The sequence below is a fragment of the Gigantopelta aegis genome, chromosome 10 (genome assembly GCF_016097555.1).
Source record: "Gigantopelta aegis isolate Gae_Host chromosome 10, Gae_host_genome, whole genome shotgun sequence".
In the NCBI taxonomy this organism is placed as follows: domain Eukaryota; kingdom Metazoa; phylum Mollusca; class Gastropoda; order Neomphalida; family Peltospiridae; genus Gigantopelta; species Gigantopelta aegis.
Window position 1 is genome coordinate 64,711,328 of NC_054708.1, and position 23,681 is coordinate 64,735,008.

Sequence of the window (23,681 nt, forward strand, 5' to 3'; positions counted from 1 at the left end):
AACACATTCCATAGTTTGCACATGCATCACGCAGTTGCCCCGTAAACGTGCGTGGGGTGTCATTCTCGATTTTGACGATTGCCATTAATCACTGGAACATTATTTCTTTTAATCTTTTTTATTCTGTTGATCATACAGTTGTTATTGTTTTGTTTTTAGTCATTTTTAGTTTTAATTTTCGATTTACTGATAAAAAACGTCAACCTTCAAATTTCACTTCTGACCCCCAATCGTCCTAAAAGATCTTTGGTGGTGATAAAACCTACTGTAATACTGAACTACCGGTTGTAATGTTTGCCCGATTAATTCATTATTATCATATAACCATTCCCCACAGCTAATATACCTTACAATTTTGGCAATTGTAAGTTCTTATTAGAGTTAACCTACTTTTTTTGAAGAGTATATTATTCTGTTTCTTACATATCCTCAAAAATCAGGTTTTAAGCTAATTTTTACATTTTTTTCGACGAAAAGTTATTTACAGCCGTTGCACTTGCAGCTGACTTACGCGTCACAGACACATGAATGTCACTTTAACTATACGTCACAGTCTAATCGATTTCCATCGTGTGGTTTTTCATTGGATGTATAGCATTAGTGACCTGGTCATCAACTAGGAGCAGCCAGTCGTGTGTTTTGAATTTTTTTACAACGTGCATGTGGTGATAACCATGTGTAAACAAAAATAACGCATGGTGTTCTCACCAACGAGTGTGTAAGAAATCGCTTTATCATATACTTTTACAAATTATGTTTAACGTTAATGGCGAATTACCAGTTTTACAGTTATAGCCCTTGATTTTAGGAGACGCGATTTTTTATTTTTTGGGGGGGGGGGGGGGGGGGGGGCGTAGGGGTCATGTGTTCCTTTAGAAGTATTCTCCGAATGCCTGTTGATATTGCATGCAGAATAAAATCAGTCATCTTATCTGTAGAGCCCAACTTGCCAGTCAGGATATTGCGTCACGCATCTCTTTGCATATCTGAAACTTGAAAATCCCCCAAAATGGTTTCATATAGTCACTCCCAGTTACCATGTGGACTGCCGGTAGACCGTCACATATATCCTGCCCAGTGGGACGGGACATAGCTCGGTGGTACAGCGCTCACCTGATGTGTGATCGATCTAGGATCGATTTCAGTCGTTGGGCCCAAAGGGTTATTTCTCGTACCAGTCAGTCCTCTACAACTGGTGTAACAAAGGCCGTGGTACTGTCTGTACATATAAAAATAATCCTTGCTGCTAATCTAAAAACAGTAGCCCATGAAGTCGCGACAGCGGGTTTCCTCTCTCAATATCCGTGTGGTCCATAACAAATAAAATGTGTTGAGTGCGTCGTTAAATAAAATTTTCCTTCCTTTCATATATTTTCCCCAAGGTATGACGCCATTGTTTACACTATTTTGGATTACCCCTTTTTCAGTGTTGATTGTCCTTGCCAGAAGTATTGAGAACCCCTACATTTGGTAGCAACAAGTTACTGGATGTCTCGAAGAAGCATAAATAAGTGTTAGCCTTAGATCAGGCTCTTTGTTCAGACTGGTATCCACAATACTGCATTCTGTTTCCCTTGCTGGAACTGATGTTGATCGTGTGCAGGGAAAGAAGCTCATTCTGAATACAAATAACCTAGATATATAACTTGCATGTGATCAGCTATTCTATAATATTAGCGTACCTTGGAAATAAATCATGTTCATGTGATCCACAATTTCAGTGATGTGCATCCATGGATGTGACCAGGGGCGGGATGTAACCCAGTGGTAAAACGCTCGCTTGATGCGCAGTCGGTTTGGCTATTTTTCAATCCAGCCAGTGCACCACGACTGGTTTATCAAAGGCCGTGATATGTGCTATCCTGCCTGTGAGATTGTGCATAAAAGATCCCTTGCTACTAAAAGAAAAATGTAGCGGGTTTCATCTCTAGGACTATACGTCGAAATTACCAAATGTTTGGCATCCAATAGCCGATGATTAATAAATCAATGTGCTCTAGTTGTGTCGTTAAACAAAACAAACTTTAAACCATGTGGCCATTCCTTCATGGAATGGTGGTTTAGAGTTTAGTGTTCGGTGGCTTTCCACTTTATTGAATGCATCTAATGTCTGTTCCTAACTCAGTCTTGAAAAGACCCTTTCTAGTTGAGATACATACTCACATTGCATCTTTTTAGCACTATCCAAACATGTTGTGGTAGCGTATACGATGTTTACGCCCTCCGTCACCCCTTCGGTTCCCACACCAAATATACGAGAAAAAAATAGCGAAGGTAAAACAAAGGGGGAAAAAGAAACGAGAAGAGCCAAAAACAAAACAATAAAACAAAACATTTGCATAATTTATGAATCGAACACAGTTTTTAAAAGGAAGGGGGAAAAAAAAAAGGAAAGCGAAAAAAAGAGAGAAGAAACCACATTAAACACATTTATTATTATAATTTATTAAACAACTGCTAGATCATCAAAACATTTTCGCGTGATTTATCATATGTTAATCATCAATAATTTAAAAAAGTCTTAATACACATGCATAAATTTAAACAAACTTAATGTTGTAACTAAATATTGTGTTTCTTTGCGAACTTGTTTTACCAAGTGTGTATTTTAGTTGCCATTTCTGATAAAATTTCACAATTTGTGGCGGTATTTTTCTATCTAATTATGTACAGTACAATACATATACAAGATATTGAGGGGATATGAAATGGATTTTGAAAATTATTTCATCAAATTAGCCATCCTTGAATTAATAAAAATCGACATAAAAATATCCAAAATGGACCAACATTTTCAAATTTTTATACAAGCATTTTTTCTTGCTGACCCCCCCCCCCCCCCCCCCGTAACTAATTGAGAGGACCTGGGTCATGCTGGTCACACTGTATCAAAAATAGGTCGGCACCATCAGATTCTTTGGAACAACTTCAATTAGAATCAACTTCAAACATAAAGTGAACGATTCCTAAAGAGCCCAAATCTGAGACCGACTCTATGGGCAATTGGCGAACACAGCGATTATCGCAGAGGGGCATCGTTATGTGCAATTTCCCAATAGCTTGTTGGCAAGATTCTAGATATACGTAGATATTGTTTTTGGTAGCAAACGTCTACAATCATGTCGTGTCCATTTTTCGAAGAATTTTTTTGTTGTTGCCCCCATGAGTGTCGTCAAAGTGGCACAATAGACGTGACCATGGTGTAACTTCACACATGGCTTGCTAATCATTCACTGCGTATTGATATATACAGTAATCTCATAGGAATAACTAGGACAAAAGTTGGCTTTTATTGCAATTTGTTTAGAATCAACCCAAATATCGCGTAGAATTACTATAATATTAATTATCACACTGTACTTTGCAAAACATATGGCGAACTTCATATTCAATAATATATTATAAAATATTCCCCAGAGTTCATGCGTCCGTGTGAACCTCCGTTACTTTTGACCACTGATGTTGTTAACAACAATCAATGAGATGGTTTCTTCAGTTACAGTAATCTGCACGAGAAGTATTGATACAGCCGAAACTTTTCAAATATTAGTTATTTCAACGAAGTTGAATATGTTTATTTCAGTTTTGTTGGGCATGGAACTTCTCGTAATTTGCGGTAAGATTGTTATTTTAATTGATGAATGTCTATTGAATAGTGTCGTACTGGAGGTACTTTACTTTGTTTGTCATTTTGCTGTTTTAGTAAACGAATATACCACACCGGACAAATCGTTTTCTGTTCAAATCAGTTCGAAAGAAACGTTTCAACAACCACTAAACACGACCTCCCCCCGTTTTCTTTATTTTTACTGATGTTTACTTGGTGATAATCGTTATAACGTTGCTACTCATTCCGTCCGCTTGATACTTGACATTTGAATTTCCATCAGCACAAAATGTTAGTTTTGAGTCGATTACGGATTCCCACAGCTAAAACTACTAGTATTCAAATGTGCGAAAATGTAAAATGCTGAACTGGACAAAATATACTTGTACATAGTACTATACATTGTGTATTTCGAATGTTCGAGTATATCAAGCTTGCTCTGAAGTTTTAATAACTCATATTATACAGATTAACAGGATTACGTATGCAACTCTTATATTGTGTATTCAGCATGAATACTCTCAAAATGATATATGTTTTACACACATTATAACTTAGTAACATTCCTACTATGCAGGGTTGAAAATTAGCAGTCGCCCGGTCGCCCGCGGCAACCTTTATTGGCTAAGGGCGACTAAGAATTTTACAAAGGTAATCCGCTGGGCGACCATCAATTATGGCGAGTATGATACTAGTTAAAAAAGAAACACACTGGGACTGAATCGAATACGCCGAAACACACTACAGATCTGGCACAAGAAGACATAGAACATGTTATATATTTTGACATCGTCAAAATAATGAATAAAGACAAATAAATAAAGATGAAAAATAAAGATAAAAAATAATGAATGAAGTTAAAATTCATATAAAAACATATTAATGTATTAAGTTTAAAACCCATATCATTTTAAATAACATTTTATTGGGGTAAAAGTTCAATGTAAATTAAAACATTTTTTTGTTGTTTTACAAATGACCACCAAACTGCATAGGTTAAGGCAATTGATGGAACATTGAAGGTCATCTGAATGACAAACCCGTAATACACGATCAGTACAAAGCAGAGTGGAATGGGTATGATTCCATGGATCTCTATCTAGTGCCTCGTCTGTAGGAGAACAGCCACTCCCCAGGGAATCCAGTGGCGGATCCAGAAAATCCATTTAGGGGGACCCCAGTGACATGAGGCGGAATGTCAATGGAAATTAAAATCAATATTGAATAAAATTATAACTGTCGCAAAATTTAGGCAGGGGGGCCCGGGCTCCTGGCCCTTGCCCCCTAGATCCGCCTCTGGAATAATTTTCTGGGATTTCACCCCTCTTGCATCGCCACAAAGTTTATTCCATCCCTCTTGCATCGTCACAAAGAGGACTGCCAATCCCAGACTAGTTGACTAAAGAATGCGCAGTTCTACCTTTAGTCTGTACTTCATTATATTTTCCTTCAGAGACAATGTATTAAAAATGAGTTTGAATATGTATAATTTAATGGCACTTTGTAAAGTAACATTTTCTATTTATACTGGATTTCTTTTTCAATTTATTTTTATTTGAATTGGTATTGGTTTAAACTTAATAACATGTTTTTATATGAATTTTAACTTTATTCTTTATTCATAGGTTTTGATTTTGGAGGGCCAGTTAAATTTGAGAAGGGCCAGTAAGATTTGTTTTTCAACTGGCCCTGCTGGCGACCATGGTTTTCATGTTCATTTTTAACCCTGACTATGTATAAATTACAACAAGAAAACAAAACAAAACTGTTACAGAACTCAGTATAATAAACATTATTTCGAAAAATGTGAAGCAACGTTATATATGGATTCCGTAAATTTTTAATTTATAGTCGCAGACCTTATTTTGAACCCGTAGAAAATGGATACTATGTTTACTGTTAATCTATAAACCTATGACACGTTTGGATAAAGTTACAACATAATGAAACGAGAGTCTATGACGTTTAAACTGTGAAATACTCTTAAAAATAGACTATATATTAAAAACACCAGGATGACCAGAAACGGAAATGGAGGAAATGTTTTATTTAACGACGCACTCAACACATTTTATTTACGGTTATATGGCGTCAGACATATGGTTAAGGTTTACATAGATATTAGCAAGGAAACTCATTGTCGCCACTTCATGGGCTACTCTTTTCAACTAGCAGCAAGGGATCTTTTATATGCACCATCCCATAGGCAGGATAGCACATACCACGGCCTATGATGTACCAGTCGTGGTTCACTGGCTGGAGCGATAAATAGCCCAATGGGCCCACTGACGGGGGTCGATCCCAAACCGACCACGTATCAATCAAGCGCTTTACCACTGGACTACGTCTTGAAATGGAAATGGATAATCTAAACAATAAAATCTAAATAAAGTATGATATCAGTTTTCCAAAAAGGCTCTAATAGTCAAAAAAAAATGCTAGCCATTCCCCCCCCCCCCCCCCCCTCACAGAGTGAACATCCGGAGAGAACAAATATACACACAATTTTATACAAAAGTAAAAACATGGCATTTGGCACCAGGACTATACGTGAATAAATAGAAATCAAAAGTACAGTCTCCAAAGTTAGTTAATAAGGACAGTCAAAAGTTAACGGTTGTGGTGTTGATGAGTTGTAAAACCTAAGGCCATAGATAAACTTGTAACTTAAACTTGGTGTGCGACTAGTACAGGGAGGAGGGAGGTTCGCTAACAGAGTTCATACGCCAAGCTTTTAATTGTATCCAATGAACTTTCCAGCGTAAAAGAACAGTATACGCCCGTACACGTGTGTGTGTGTGTGTGTGTGTGTGTGTGTGTGTGTGTGTGTGTGTGTGTGTGTGTGTGTTTGTGTTTGTTAGTTTGCGTGTGTACAAATGGTGTACATTTGGGCAGAGTACATGACCTTTGTTAATAGTAAAGATAAAAACATTAACACATTTTATTGCTTACTAGCTATTTTTAATGATATCTTGGTTGTATCTCGTCTCAGAGACTCTCTCATAAATGATAACTCATAAATGATGTTGAGTGGCTATTAAAATATTATGTATTACATGTATTATATACTCTTCAAAAAAAAGTAGGGGAACTCTAATAAGAATTTACAGTTGCCAAAATTGTAAGGTATATTAGCTGTGGGGAATGGTTATATGATAATAGTGAATTAATTGGGCAAACATTACAACCGGTAGTTCAATATTGCAGTAGGTTTTATGACCACCAAAGATCTTGAAGGATGATTGAGGTCAGAAGTGAAATTTGGAAGTTGACGTTTTTTATCAGTAAATCGCAAATTCAAACAATAAAAATTACTAAAAACAAAACAATAACAACTGTATGATTAACAGAATGAAAAAGATTGACAGAGCACGTTTCAATATAAGAACATTCGTAGAATATTGCCAGCAAATAAGTCCTTATACAACAGGATATATTGGCCCACCACTTAGTTCGTTTTGTAAATATAAAATATGAATACTGATACACTTTATTTCTGGATGTAATATGATTAATACTATTTGGAAGCATTGGATCCATAAAAAAAAAACACACACACACACACACACACACCAAAAAACCCAACAACAACAACAACAAAACCCCAAGCAAACAAAACCCAACAACAAAACAAAACCAACAACAAAAACACCCCCCCCCCCACAAAAAAAAACACCCCAACAACAACATACAAAGATAAACACAAAAAAACCACACGCACCCCTCCCCCTCCCCACACACACAACTGATAAAATGTTATAACGATCCTATTAATGTAATCATATTACTAACTTTAGCAATTAATATTTAAAGGTAGTATGATTTAAAAAATATTTTAAATGTTACATGGGTCAAACGAAGAAGGCATTATACTATGATATTACATGCTTTTAGCCATATCGACTATAATAATTTAAAAAACCCAACCCCAAAACGTTGTTTTCTGTGTGCCTTCATTTGCTAAAATAATTATGATGTTTAAGCTTACAAGTCCAGTTTACATTGTTAGGCAGTTTTGCTTACTTAGAATTATTATGGTATGACGTTGTCCGTAAACGTTTCTTGTCCAGGCAAATTTCCTGTCATTTATATCTAGGCATCATTGTTCTTATATTGGATGTTTGTTTGTTTGTTTGTTTTTTTAATTTTAAAATCATATGTATATTGTATAATTATATACAGAAAAGGTTGATATAATAATTTTTAAAATATTAAACTCATCTAAAAAGACATGGTCTCTTTCAGAAACGAGTGTCATAAACGTGGCGCTACACAAGCCTACGAATATCAGTTCTATCTACGTACAGGGACATCCGGATTTTGCAGTTGATGGGAGTTTTGCCTCTGATTTAAACTACTGCTCTGCTACAGCCCATTACGACATGATGCCCTGGTATCTGATTGACTTCATGGGGACATTCAGACTGTCATATGTCAACATCACAAACAGGAATTCCTTCCGTAAATATTATGACAGCAGATATATAGAGATACATTGGTTTCGTTTCCAGTGTACTGAATCTTATAATCAATGGAATTGACATGTTTTTAACATCATATTTTCTCTTTCTCTTTCTGTTTCTCTCTTCATTCCCTATCGTCTTACTTTTTTCTCACTCTCTGTCTGTCTCTATCTGTCTCTCTCTCTGTCTCTGTCTGTCTGTCTATCTGTCTCTCTCTCTCTCTCTCTCTCTCTCTCTCTCTCTCACACACACACACACACAAACACACCTACACCTACACGCACGCACACACACACACATACACGCACACGCACACACACACACACACACACACACACAACGCTTTCAGTTAGTTGGTTTTGTTTAACGACACCACTAAAGCACAATGATTTGTTAATCATCGACTGTTGGATGTCAAACATTGGTTAATTGTGACATATAGTCTGAGAGGAAACCAGCTATATTTTTCCATTAGTAGCAAGGGATCTTTTATACGCATCATTCCACAGATAGGATAGCACACACCACGGCCTATGATGTACCAATCGTGGTGCACTGACTGGAACAGAAATAACCACGACTGGTATGTACTACTCTGTCTGTGGGATGGCGTTTATACAAGATCTCTCGCTGCTAATGTGTTGAGTGCGTCGTTAAATAAAAGATTTCCTTTCTTTCTTTCTTTCTTTCACTCTGTACCAACTACCAAGTATTGTAATAACCATGTGTCAAAGGGAAAGTAATCATAGTTTACAATGTTCTAAGGGCGGGACGTATAGTAGCACAGTGGTAAAGTGACCGCCTGATGCGCCCTCGGTCTAGGATCGATCCCTGTTGGTGGGCCCACTGGGTTATTTCTGTTCCAGTCAGTGCACCACGATTGGTACATCACAGACCGTGGTGTGTGCTATCCTATCTGTGGACTGGTGAATATAAAAGATCCCTTGCTACTAATGTAGCGGGTTTTCTCTCGGACTACATGCCAGAATTACCAAATGTTTCACATCCAATAGCCGGTAATTAAGAAATCAAAGTGTTCTAGTGGTGTCGTTAAACAAAAAATAAACTTTAACTTCAAACAAACATGCATTGGTTTTCCTGCCCCTCTGTTTCTCTTACCATTTGTCCGTGTCTGTCTGTCTGTCCGTGCGTGTGTGCGCGCATGTTTGTTTGTCTGTCCGTGTGTGTGTCTGTCTGTCCGTGTGTCCGTCTGTCTGTCCGTGTGTGTGTGTGTCCGTCTGTCTGTCCGTGTGTGTGTGTGTGTGTCTGTCTGTATGTCCGTGTGTGTCTGTCTGTCTTGTGTAAATGTATGTATTTATACTCGTCTCAGTACAAAGTGACATTTTGCCCTTTGGCAGTCTAATTCATGTGTGATTTGATTTTAAGTAAAATGTGTTTGGTCAACAGATACATTTAGGGTTGGTCGGGTCACCCGAGATACACGTCTATCGGTCAGTCACCACTGACACCCAAATCACGTCTTGATGGGCACGTGCTCTTGAAAACAGTTAGTCACACGGGCAGCTACCAATGGTACCAACGGGTAGTACCATGGGCATAGACCTATGGGGAGGGAAAAAATGGAGCTGAGAGCATCAGGGCCCGTGCTCGAGTCCAGACTCAATCTCTAATGACGTCACACGCATACAATTTGTATGGCGTTGTCATGACATTAGTGTCTCAGACTCTATTAAAGTCTCGAGTCTACTCTAAAGTTTTATAGGCACCAGGCCAGATCCTATTATATATATTAGGTATATTGCGGTTATTGTAGAATATATATAGACATTCTACAATAACCGCAATTTACCTGATAAACAACTACACCAGAGGCGAATCTAAGGGTTTGACCCGTCCGCCCTAAAATCAATCTGATTAAAATTAGTTCTACTGGTAATAGTAATTAACCAGTGGAGCTAATTTTAATTAGATTGCCCTAAAATATTCCTCTTTTTTAATCCTCTTAAATTAAAATTTCTCATTGGAATGTCTTTTTGACAAGTTTGTCCATGTACCATTTTCCCGTTAGTCCTTTACAAAATATTTCCTGAATCATGCCACTTTTAAAAATTATATTATACTCTATTATTATTATTATTAGTAGTAGTAGTAGTAGTGGTAGTAATAGTAGTAGGAGTAGTAGTAGTAGTAGTAGTAGTAGTAGAATTTTATTTATTTATTTATTTTATTTATTTATTTATTTTCGAGTATGTTCATTTTATGTGGGGTTTTTTTTTTTTTTTTTTTTAACAGCGCAACTTATGCACAGTTTGGCCATAGAGCTGTTTACCCAGAATCCTTCACGTTGTAAGACGGCTGTTTCGCAGCTGTGCAGTAATTTCACAAGCGGGTACCTGGGTGTATCCGAGACACGGGCGTTCCACTGTGTCACGCCCTTAGTTGGACGATTTCTGCGTGTTACCAAGTGGGGAATGAAAGGTAACGTGTATGACGTTCTGCAGTTGTGTGAAGTGGAGGCATTTGCCACTCCTACAGGTACGCGTTAAACACACGAGTTCTAAGGTACAGTAAATGTTGTATAAATTATTAATTTAATTTGTAAACGTCAGAGCATTCATTCATGCATTCATTCATTCATTCACTCTCATTCAATCATTCATTTAAAGTCTCTAATCTATTTATACTCACACACAATATTCATTCTTTTTTCATCGGTCCATCCATTGATTGATTGGTTAATTGATTGATTTACTGACTGATTGATTGATTGATTGATTGATTTATTATCACGTGTATCACTTTCTGGTCATAGGTTTCTTCTATACACAAATGTGGAAATGAGGATGATATATGTGGATGAATAAGGTATTTTTCAGGAACAATCAAATTACTTTGTACCACGACAACGTCTTTCTCTTTGATGTCGCCTGTGCTGTAACTGTAAGACCAGTTTGGGTTGTAGCCTGACAAACACGCCGGTTAACTATGGTAGAACTTCCAATTTGGGCAATAGACCTCTTTCACATTCCACTGCGCATGTGCCCGTTGCGGGGAAACTCGAGGACGCAAACCGTGAACTCACGCGAGATCTCGCAAAAATAGACCTGTGGACAAGTTGGGGGGCATAGACAATGGGAGGCCACGCAATAGGAATGTGAATATCTTCATGATTAATTATTCTATCAGTAGGGAACCCGAACATTCTGTCGACATCCAACAAGACTTATTGGAGACATTTGTGAATTATTGCTTATCACGAAATAAAAAATATTTTGTTGTTAACGCCCGACAAACCGTAGGCAATAAATATCTGATATGGGCTGAAATAATATTAATGTGTGCGCGCGTGTATGTATGCAGATATTTATTGTAGTTAACATAATTTAAATATTTATAAAGCATTATACAGATAAATACATTCAGGATTCTTGTCGGGATTTCTTTTCAACAAGTTATTTAAAATTTTGTTCGGTATTTGGAATAAAATTAAATGATACATATGAAAGTTGAGCTATGGTATATAAAATATTAGAATCAGGCCCATAGGAACGATATCTGGAATTGGGGGAGAGGAGGGGCACAATATGTAGTGGAGGGACACAGTCTAGTTGGTGGTGGGGGGGGGGGCAAAAGCCATATTTTAAACCGGGTTTAAAAAAGTGGGGCTATAGTCACCCCCCCCCCCCCCCCCCCCCACACACACACACACCTCCGACTTCTTGGTTGCTACCGACCTGAGAATGGTCAGAAATGTAACTGTATTGCATATACAGCTATTTAAATTCGAAGTTTTATTTATAAAAGATTAGACTAGCCGACAGCTTGATAATATAGCTACAAACTCAGGATGGTCTCCTTATTATAAACTCATGAGGGTTTATTATGCGCAGTCATAAAGTACTTCGTTTGAATGTTTGAAGCAAACATATTAAGTACCATGTCAGGCCCGTAGCCAGGGGGGATTGAGAGTTTCTCTCAAATGAAAAACAAAATCGGATTTTATATATAAAAGTCCTTGTCCCTAAATGACCGGGATAACGTAACAAGAACGTCTGTCTGAGGTTCCATTTGCTGAAAGTTCGATCCATCTCAGTGGGCCCGTTTGATTATTTCCCGTCCCAACCAATGATCCGTCAAAGGACGTCGTGTATGCTATCTTGTTTGTGGGATGTGAGAAGTATGCCATGTATCATTTATTATTAATACATTGGTACGACTGAAAACAAACGGTTTCTTGTCGTGGCTCTGTGACCAGGCCATTTTACACGCATAGTATGATACCATAACTTAATGCAACTTGTTAACGTATATTTCGCAACAAAAGTTCGTGTACAGGGGCGTAGGCTAGGGGGTTCGGACGACACCCAGGTCCAGATCACGCTACGCCCCGGCGTCATCTCATTGTTTGGCATGGGGAAACCCCCTCTTCCCCCCCCCCCCTCCCCGTCTACGGCTCCGCGCCTTTGATGAGTTCCGTTTACATGAAATTTCGATTCCACCCCCCCCCCCCCCCCCCCCCCCCCCCCTCCCCGCTAATCATGCTGGCTACGGGTCTGAAGTTATATACATAAGTTAGACACAACATCAAAATAGGATCGTATCGGGTTGCATGGGTCTACCACTATGGAAAAGTTGCTGCACTTTGTTATGTATAATCATGTACGTTATAAAAATGTGTGATATATCGATATCGATATATAGGACTTCGCCCTATGCTTGTAAATGTGTATCAAAGAGCTGATGGTATCGCTAACGATCTCGACCAATGTTCTCAGGTACAAAATACAAAATAGTAACCAAACACTATTGTACATACAGATATATTTTTACTTCAAACTGATCTCCATGTAAAGAAGAAGATGTCATCTTCTAAATTCTTCAAAACAAACAACGCAAACAGCATGTCAACTTTTATTTCCACGTTTACATGTGATGTCAAACTTTGAGCCGTGTTTACTCGGTTTCTGACGCAATGCTAAGTTGTAGGTTTTCGCCTGTGACGGCTCATATAATAATTATGTTTTAAAATTTCGTAAATATCAGATATTATTTCAAGTGAAGTTGTATGTATCTGATATAAATGACAGTGAAAATAAAATAAAATAATAAATAAAATAAGATAAATAAATAAGTAAATAAATAAATAATTTGTGGATAGACATATAACAATGATTAGTAATTGTACGACCGTCTTTTTTTAATGAAACGATAAGAGGAAAATAGAGCTGTGATAAAGGTCTATGTAAGTTAGGGGTTTTGTTGGGGGTTTTTAGGGGGAAGGGGAGGCATATTTTATTAAATTTTAAATACTGATACATGTGGAGAATTAAACATCACTGGAAATCCGCGTGAGTATTTAACTATAATTCTAATTGTTAAAAGTAAAAAAAACACATTCCACTAAAGTTAATTTTATTGTATGAATCTTTTAATTTTGCGTTGTTAAAATACCCTTGACAGGCAGCTCCAGAGACTTCGTCTAAGTTAATCTTTCACTGCTTTTGGTCTTAGACCATTCCGATGTAAACTTTAGTAGACCGTTTTTCGCAGCCATTTTAACATCTTATACGAAATATGTACGTTGGTCGCTAGAGATTCACAGCTTCTACGAAGCTACTCACGACGCTCATGACAACTGTCGATCATGCCCCCCAATTTGTATATAGCCTCGATACCGTCCAATTCGGCAAGGGACGGTACTCTTTGCGCACATGCGCAATGGGAATGTGAACGAGGTCTATTATACCATGACTAGGCTCATGTACAATGTTTTGACTATAGGGGGTTGGGGGAGGATGATTAGAGGTTCGAGCTAAGACGTCTTTAGAGAAAGTTAAAGTGTGTTTTGTTTAACGACACCATTAGAGCACATTGAATTATTAATCATTGCCTACTGGATGTCAAATATTTGGTAATTTTGATATATGGTCTTAGAGAGGAAACCCGCTACATTTTTCCATTAATAGCAAGGTATCTTTTGTCCGACGTGGATCGATTCTAAACCGACAGAGCTTGCGCTTTACCACTTGGTTACGCCCCGTTCCTCTTTAAACAAACTACCAAACTGATTTTTCTTTCTTTTTTAAGTTTTGATAGAAAACTATCATTTGTAAGAATTTAAACATTAGTAGGCTTAAACACATCCGGAAATTTGTACATATATTATTATATGTCCATAAATAAAACTGATATGTCGACAGCAGATTAGATTGGAATATCATCGTCCATGAATTTTATTATTTTATTATTAGAAAGTGCCCACGCTGTGGCTATTAGTTAGCCTACAGAGATTTCGGCGGATATTCCAGGCGCACGTGCAGACATTTTGACAAGAGGGGTCTAGACTCTTAGAGTGTGGCGAGCGAAGTGTACAAGGGGGCCGAGTCATGCTCCCCCTGAAAATACATTGAACCGGTATGGCGTAGCGAGGAGGGGGGGGGGGGGGGGGGGGAGTTACGGAGGCCATGCCCCCCATCAAACGTTTTTTTTTACTGTATTAAATTGTTATAAAATCATACATTCATACATACATACATACACACATACATAAAGCGCATGACTTGCCCCCCCCCCCCCCCCAATAGTGGTACCCCCACCAATCTAAAATCTTGGCTACGCCGGTGAACGCCTATGATCCTACAAATGATACGCAGCACATCAGTCATGGTACAGAACTGTTGTAACATGGTTTCGATTCGTTAACTATATTTAGACGGTTGTCATTCGACTTCGTCTCGTGCCACCGACTCCATGCTATAACTATTACCTATAAGACAATATTTTGTTGAGCCATATAATAGGAGATTCCCGTTTTCTTTCAAACAAGTGATAAATGATCATAGCTAAATGCCAGTCGATACATAATCAACGACAATCAATTATCAAAACAACACTGGTTCTTTTTTTTTGTCTTTCAGATAATTGCGAATATCCAGCACTTTATCACAAATCTGCCGGAACGAGGCTAGTAGTCGAAAATACCGGAAATAACAATAATGGAAGTGTAGGTGTTTCCAACATAATGGAGTGTTCGACGAAATGTTTGCGAAACGGGACATGTCTGTCGTTCAACTACAACGACGACGACAAAGAATGCCAGCTCATTCCGAACCCAACCAAGTTGGACACCATCGAAGACGACATCAAATGGGATTACTACGGCGAAGATCTTTGTTAGAATCTCACGACGACAATGTGGTGATTGCTGTTAGCACGAGCATCAAAAACTATTTAATACTACAACTACAGCTTCAAAAACGGCGCAGGGACTCCCCCACCTACTTTCCGCCACCAGCCTTACTATAGATCTATTACCAGTGGCGGATCTAGGGAGGGGGCAGGAGCCCGGTTCCCCCCTAAATTTTGCGACATTTATAATGTTATCATATATTAACTTTCATCCCCCTCCAAACCTCCCCCAAAGTTGCTCTGGCATTCCGCCTCATATCATCTCCCCCCCCCCCCCCCCAAATGGATTTTCTGGATCCGCCACTGATTACCTAAATGGTTTATACATGTATACAATCTTCGCCTTGAGTAAACTTATAGATTGCAATATCACTTGGAATTTATTTCTCGTATTACAAATAGCTAGCATGTGTCCGCTCACACCTCCCTCTCAAAAAAAGAAAGAAAAAAGAAGAAAAAAAAAGAAAAGATTATCAACGTTAAAAGTATCATATTTATAGGTTAACATCGTGACGCAGTTAAATGCAGTTTATTTTGCATTTATGCTGAAATAATAACATTAAAAAATATTAGATGGATAGCGTATCTATGATTTGACAACTGAGCCTATATGTTTAAAGGACCCTAAATTATTAATAGTGCTACAAAGTTAAATTCATCTTACAATGTTACCAAATCCACTTTCTCGGAAACGCGTTTGCACCCAGTCGCGGAATAACTAAATCCATTTTGTGAATGAAATGTTAATTCTTCAATAACGTCCTCTATTATTTTTGGTGAAGATTTTATGCGTTTTAATCGCAAATCATCCCATATGCATTGAGTCACATGCCCTTTATCTAGTGGAAGAAATGGCACAAACACGACTTTCGTGTTCATCCACTTCTCTGAAGAGTACCACCTTTCGCCATTTTGTATGAATTCAAAATTATGAAGATTTAAACTTTCTCTCTGCAGTTTATTGGTAAACACCACATTATTTATATCCTGCGAATTACCGTTGCTTAATAGTAAGATAATTACTGGCATTTTCTTCTTTTCCTGGAGTCGTTTTAGAGCAGAATGGACTCCTGCCATAACCACGTCGGATATTCGGTCGACTTCGTCAAAAATTATGACGTTCACGTGACACTCGGAAACTGTCGACGCGATTCGCCGCTCCACATCTTTGGCGTATTTTCCAGCAAGATGCTCGTGCGGGAAATCTAATTCGGCTGTAAAGAGGATTTTTGTCTTTTGTGGAAAAAAATCTAAAATCATTTCAGCCATGTAGTTTTTTCCAACACCAAATCCGCCGTGGAAAGCTAGGAAAAGAGGCTGATAATATAAGTGGTACGTTTCAAAATATCGGCTGAGTTCACGCGGGACCATGTCAGACGCAATATGCTGGCCGTAGACATGAGAGTGGATTTTTCCCTTGAGCTGATAAATGTCGAATTTCCTATACGTATCGCACAGATCTGGACCGCGGAGTATGTAATAGGATGCGGCTGCGAGCAGTACTCCGAAGCTCACTATCTCTATCATCGTGGAATGTTTGAAACAATGGAATGTGGACAGCACCAACAATAGTCTGTAAGAAAAATATTAAAGTTACGTCTCGGTTCACCGTGTTATTGACATCATATACTTATCATACAGCTCGATATCTTCAGGCTTTTCAAAACAAATGTTCATATCTCCAAAGGTCATAACTCTGTTACAAATTGGTAAATCGCCATGAAAGTCAAACTTGATCTGTAACAGTACATGATAAAGCTATACACAACATTTCAGCTCAATATGTGAAAAACATTGTTGAAAAAACATCAGGAAACTACATGTGGGACAGACGGATGATCAGACAGTCAGACGGACAGACAGAAAGTCAAACGGACGGAGATGAAAGCTATAGTTCCCTCCGGTTGCACCGGTAAGGGACTAATAAAGACAAAACTATGGCTTGTGCCCCCCCCCCCCCCCCCACACACTAGAAACTACCCCCTCCACTAGTGATTGTGCCCCCATCTACTCCAGATATTGTTCCTACGAGCCTGGTTAAAAAACAAACAACCCCTTTCTTTACGTTTCCTGTATTTTATTTAATTTCAAACGGACAGAGATGAAAGCTATAGTTACCTCCGGTTGCACCGGTAAGGGACTAATAAAGACAAAACTATGGCTTGTGCCCCCCCCCCCCCCTCCACTAACACACACTAGAGACTGTACCCCCTCCACTAGTGATTGAGCCCCTTTCCACTCCAGATATCGTTCCTATGAACCTGGTTAAAAAAAAAAAAAACCTTTCTTTACGCTTCCTGTATTTTATTTAATTTCATATAGATATTTATATTTTCTGTTGTTGTTTTTTAAAAAGGAAAAATACAAATACTTATATTCTATAATACGAATATACACGAGATTATGTCCCCTGCCAACGAACTTCCCGGATTCACTCGTTGTGTAACTAATAATGGGACATGTAATATGAAACGTATTAATTGTTTTACACATGTTTGTAAAAATACTCTCAGCTACGAACACTAACCTTTGATGTTTGATTGCACAGATTACAGTAACAGTTCTGAAGAAGCAATAGTAACGCTGATAGACTGAGCGGGACAGAGCATTTCTGAAAACGAAAGTAGAACATATTCCCACAGTTGTGATGTTGCGACATTTGCAGGTTGTACTATACCAAAACATATCCCATAGCCGACAATGTTAATGTATATGGTAATGTATGTATGCAATATATGGATCAAACTATGACCCATAAATATGAATGCTCCGATCCCTCCTACCAAGTATTAATTGAAGAAAGTGGAACTTTCATGGCTCATATTCGATATAACGGACATTTCAGGCACGGCGGAAGCAAGTAGACATTGGGAGGGCTGACTGAGGTCGAGGACGCAAAGCAAATAAAAGTTTCTAGGGGATTCGGGAGTATGCTCCCCCGTAAAATGTTAAAAACTGGATGTCCTAAAATGCAATTTCCTGCATTCTACAAGTAAATGCATCTCTGCCTAAAAGATTTACTACCAATAATATTTTTGATTCAGAATTATTGGGGTGGGGGTGGGGTAGAGCCCCCCCCCCCCCAGCTCCACCTGTTCCGCCGTGCCTGCATTTGGACGGTTATAACTCTCTACCATATCTCTCCCTAACAAAGCGATCATAACCATCCATGTCTAGCTCTATATATAATATTTTTATTGGATGAATTCCTCTAATCTGTAAATTCAGCATACTATTTAGTTAGTAATATACCGGCCTCGGTGGCGCAGTGGTTAAGCCATCGGACTACAGGCTGGTAGGTACTGGGTTCGGATCCCAGTCGAGGCATGGGATTTTTAATCCAGATACCGACTCCAAACCCTGAGTGAGTGCTCCGCAAGGCTCAATGGGTAGGTGTAAACCACTTGCACCGACCAGTGATCCATAACTGGTTCAACAAATGCCATGCTTTGTGCTATCCTGCCTGTGGGAAGCGCAAATAAAAGATCCCTTGCTGCCTGTCGAAAAAAAGAGTAGCCTATGTGGCGACAGCGGGTTTCCTCTTCAAAACAGTGTCAAAATGATCATATGTTTGCCCCCCTGAGAATCTCATCTTTTTTTAAACTCCACAAAATAGCATACACACCTCAGGGTTTAATTTGTATAGTGTTTCATTTGTTTATAAAAAGTAGTGCCCCCACCCCCGATTTTGATCAGGGTACGGCTCTGTTTGTGGTATCTGTGTGGTCCTTAACCATATGTCTGACGCCATATAACCGTAAAATAAAATGTGTTGAGTGCGTCGTTAAATAAAACACTTCTTTTTTTCTTTCTGTTTGTGGTATGGACAACACACACACACACACACATATCCACACACACACACATACACACAACACTGCTAAATGTTCTTCACACGCTTTAAACTCGAAATATGAAGTATTGAAATAATTGTCGAGATATGGGCAGTTCTCAGGTGTTCCCCTTGCGCGTGCTGTAACCTCACCGTGGTGCAGGGGTGTAACATTCTCTTTGGGAATGGCCAATACAGCACAAATTGAAGTTTAGAGTAAAAGTCAGTATCATATCTGTGATATTTGTATTTGTATTTTTGCACAGTTCTTTACACTGTTTTTATTTATATCTTGAATTTTTCTATTGATGTTGATCATCACCTTGTTCGTTACCATTACCGTAGTAACGGTGTCGTTAAACATTCATTCATTCATTCATTGCTCTCAGGTGAATATTTCATTTTGTCGTGTATAAAGGATTTTTAAATGGCAAAAGTGAGGTGTATATGGGGTAAGCTATATGTATATCTAATTTGGGTTGGGTGCATGGGGTCAGCTATAAGTAGATCCGGTTTGGGGTGGGTATATGGGGTAAGCTGTAAGTAGATCCGGTTTCGGTTGGGTATATGGGGTCAACTATAAGTAGATCCGGTTTGGGTTGGTTATATGGGGTAAGCTATAAGTAGATCCGGTTTGGGTTGGGTATATAGGTTAAGCTATAAGTAGATATTGGGTTGGTTATATGGGGAAAGCTATATGTAGATCCGGTTTTGGTTGGGTATATGGGGTCAGCTATAAGTATATCCGATTTGGGTTGGGTATATGGGGTCAGCTATAAGTAGATCCGGTTTGGGTTGGTTATATGGGGTCAGCTATAAGTATATCCGATTTGGGTTGGGTATATGGGGTCAGCTATAAGTAGATCCGGTTAGGGTTGGTTATATGGGGAAAGCTATAAGTAGATCCGGTTTTGGTTGGTTATATGGGGTCAGCTATAAGTATATCCGATTTGGGTTGGGTATATGGGGTCAGCTGTAAGTAGATCCGGTTTGGGTTGGTTATATGGGGAAAGCTATATGTAGATCCGGTTTTGGTTGGTTATATGGGGTCAGCTATAAGTAGATCCGGTTAGGGTTGGTTATATGGGGAAAGCTATAAGTAGATCAGGTTTTAGTTGGTTATATGGGGTCAGCTATAAGTATATCCGATTTGGGTTGGGTATATGGGGTCAGCTATAAGTAGATCCGGTTTGGGTTGGGTATATGGGAAAAGCTATAAGTAGATCCGGTTTGGGTTGGGTATATGGGGAAAGCTATAAGTAGATCCGGTTTGGGTTGTTATATGGTGTCAGCTATAAGTATATCCGATTTGGGTTGGGTATATGGGGTCAGCTATAAGTAGATCCGGTTAGGGTTAGGTATATGGGAAAAGCTATAAGTAGATCCGGTTTGGGTTGATATTCGTTCTTTTATGGAAATTTTTAAATATTACAAACAAATTTTGGGTGATTGAAAATTATTTAATTTCATTCTGTGGTTTAAAAAAGAAACGCTTAATGTGATTATTTCTAGTAGAACAACGTTTAACTTTAATAACACCACACATATAATAGGACATATTATTCTACAAGTTTCGCAAACCTAGAATTCGATTATGTGCATCAGGTGGTACATTTATTTCAGAAAATAAAACGTTTATCACGACCCTTGTGGTTTTGTTTGCTTGTTTATACATATTTTTGTGCTTACATACAAATATGGTTCAGGTACACACCTTAGCTATCTGGACTGTGTTCAGGACAGAGGGTTAGTGGTTGTACGTAGGCAATCGTTATTAAGCCTGGGTCGCTTTTGGTGATTTCTTATCAGGTGTCATTGCTTTTCTACATAAATTTGTTTTCAGCTATAGATCAACTGAACTCAGTAGTAGACCGTTCACCTGTGGTGCGAAGTGACCTTAGTACAGACGTATCATTCTCAGTGCAACCACTTGATTGTCCCTTTTCAAACAGCGCTCAAAGACTAGTAAAACAACAAATTAATATTTCAGGTGTATATTGATTTTTCTGTAAAAACAACAAACAATAGTTGGACCACAAGGACACTTGTAGCATGGCTGCCATTTTTTCTATTGTTCAACTTATCTTCTCTTGGAAGCTGTCTCCAGAGAGAGAGAGAGAGAGAGAGAGAGAGAGAGAGAGAGAGAGAGAGAGAGAGAGAGAGAGAGAGAGAGAGAGAGAGAGAGAGAGAGAGAGAGAGAGAGAGAGAGAGAGAGAGAGAGAGAGAGAGAGAGAGAGAGAGAGAGTATTTGTCAGGCATATGTGGTGATAAAAAAATATTAATTAAAGACACTGTTTCGAAAAAAAAAATTAACACTTTTCCACAAAGGGCTTTACTAAAAATGTTTTCTTGACGATTTGTTTTTATGACAACACGGTTGCTCCTAACCTTATAGAACTAAGAGTGTCAGTAATACATGTTTGTAAACCAATTCAGTTCAATTCAATATAAAAATATATATACTCTTCAAACAAAGTAGGGGAACCTGAAATATTAATGTTAATATCAACTATTAGACCGAACATACATTTTGACCACAGACATCCTAGTAAAGAACGTTCAGGTCTGTTTATCAACACACCGAAACACATTCCATAGTTTGCACGTGCATCACCCATTTGTCCCGTACACGTGCATGGGGTGTCATTCTCGATTTTGACAATTTCCAGGAAGGTCCATTAATCACTATGGAACATTATTTCTATCAATTTGTTGGTCATACAGTTGTTATTGTTTTATTTTTAGTCATTTTTATTGTTTGAATTTCCGATTTACTGATAAAAAACCGTCAACTTTCAAATTTCACTTCCGACTCCAATCGTCTTTCAAAATCTTTGGTAGTCCTAAAACCTACTGTAATACTGAACTACCGGTTGTAATGTTTGCCCAGTTAATTCATTTGTACACGCGCAAACAAACATAAACACACACACACACACACACACACACACACACACACACACACACACACGTGTACAGGCGTATATTGTTCTTTCACACTGAAAAGTTCATTGAATACAATTAAGAGCTTGGCGTTTGAACTCCTCCCTCCTCCCTGTACTAGTCGCACACCAAGTTTAAGTTACAAGTTTATCTATGGCCTTAAGTTTTACAACTCATCAGCACCACAACCGTTAACTTTTGACTGTCCTTATTAACTAACTTTGGAGACTGTACTTTTGATTTTGATTTATTCACGTATAGTTCTGGTGCAAAACGCCATGTTTTGACTTTTGTATAAAATTGTGTGTATATTTGTTCTCTCCGGATGTTCACTCTGTGAGGGAGGGAAGAGGGGGAAGGGGAATGGCTGTAACGTACTTATTACTTAACACAGTGCAATAATTCTTGCATCTACACCATGATTTTAAAGGCCAGGGACGTCATTGGTGCCATCAAAATCGAGAAAATGTCAGTAACTTTCCTCATTACGTGGTACAGAAAAGTAATTCTTGCATCTAACCTATGATTTTAGGGGTTTACAAAATACACTGATCAATGCCAATGTAATTCTTCTATACCAATATTTTCAATTCAAGTTTCGACTTGATTCATTACACTGGCTAACTACGCGTGTAGTTGGCGTTTACCCAGCGAACTGTCGTTTCGGAGTTGTTTTTTGTTGTTGTTCTTGTTGTTAAATTATGAACACGTGGACATGACCAGTACTGCGTATATTTCAAAATGACAGCCATTGTCACACAATGTAACGCTCTAAAGGTAGTACTAGACCAAATAACTTCCGGCTGGGTCAAAGTTCGAGGTGCACCGGTAATAGTTTCATCTGGGTAAAAAAAAATATGCAATTTTATTTCATCTAGTACCAATGTGTCAAGTAGCCTTGTGCTTGAAACATATATGAAAAGTACTCGATTTGGTGCGGAACTAGGGTAGTCATAGACGCTACCCGTTATCTCAGAAACGAGCAGCTTGACCACTAATTTTTTCTGATTCACTTTAAGTGTGAGGGGTGGTAGTATTTATATCCGTGGCGTTTATGTTGATTGATACGCTGTAGGTAGGCGTTTTAGCCACATGTTACTATTGTCGTCTATGGGATTTGATTTGGTAGTATACACCCTAAAGTCGTCTATGGGATTTGATTTGGTAGTATACACCCTAAACATTTAAAGCATTTGAAAGCGATATATTCAAAATATCACATTTATTAACAAACACGAGTATATTGCTTTAAACAGGTGCGGGTACAGGGGACAGGTTCACAGAGGTCCCGTGACCCCTCTTATGCAGAAAGAAAGTTAAAGGTCACCAGTGGCGTAGCGGTGTGTGGGGGTGTGTGTCACGAGAGCAATGCTCCCCAATCAGAACTTTTTGCCTTTTTTTTTACTATATTAATTTTATAAAATTATACATAAATACATACATACATACATACATAATGTGGTTTGGCCTCCCCCAATATGAAATCCTGGCTACGCCAGTGACGGTCACAAGCCTGCTGTGGCCCCTAAATATTTTTCATTCATGTTTCACAGTAACAACATAATATTATATTCCTAAATTAGGAATCCCTTAAAATTATGCTAAATCATAACAACTCATAGACTCTCGCCGATGTAAACACAAAACTAGGTATATTCCAAATGGTTAAACAATATACACATGTACA

General features: G+C 38.4%; 2 protein-coding genes across 2 annotated transcripts; one reads left to right on the forward strand and one right to left on the reverse strand.

Moving 5' to 3' along the window:
- Window positions 1–2,210: 2,210 nt before the first annotated feature.
- LOC121383753 lies at window positions 2,211–15,585 on the forward strand. The gene is made up of 4 exons (XM_041513850.1): window positions 2,211–2,274; window positions 7,853–8,068; window positions 10,324–10,566; window positions 14,949–15,585. Exons 1-4 carry the CDS (start codon window positions 2,211–2,213, stop codon window positions 15,206–15,208), a joined length of 783 nt encoding a protein of 260 aa, XP_041369784.1. The 3' UTR covers window positions 15,209–15,585.
- Window positions 15,586–15,732: 147 nt separating this feature from the next.
- On the reverse strand, window positions 15,733–18,227 carry LOC121383954 (torsin-1A-like). Its single transcript, XM_041514068.1, has 2 exons — window positions 17,747–18,227; window positions 15,733–16,792 (listed from the first exon to the last, which is right to left on the reverse strand). The coding sequence occupies exons 1-2, from the start codon at window positions 17,902–17,904 to the stop codon at window positions 15,880–15,882; spliced, it is 1,071 nt and encodes a 356-aa protein (XP_041370002.1). The 5' UTR covers window positions 17,905–18,227; the 3' UTR covers window positions 15,733–15,879.
- Between the last annotated feature and the right edge of the window lie 5,454 nt (window positions 18,228–23,681).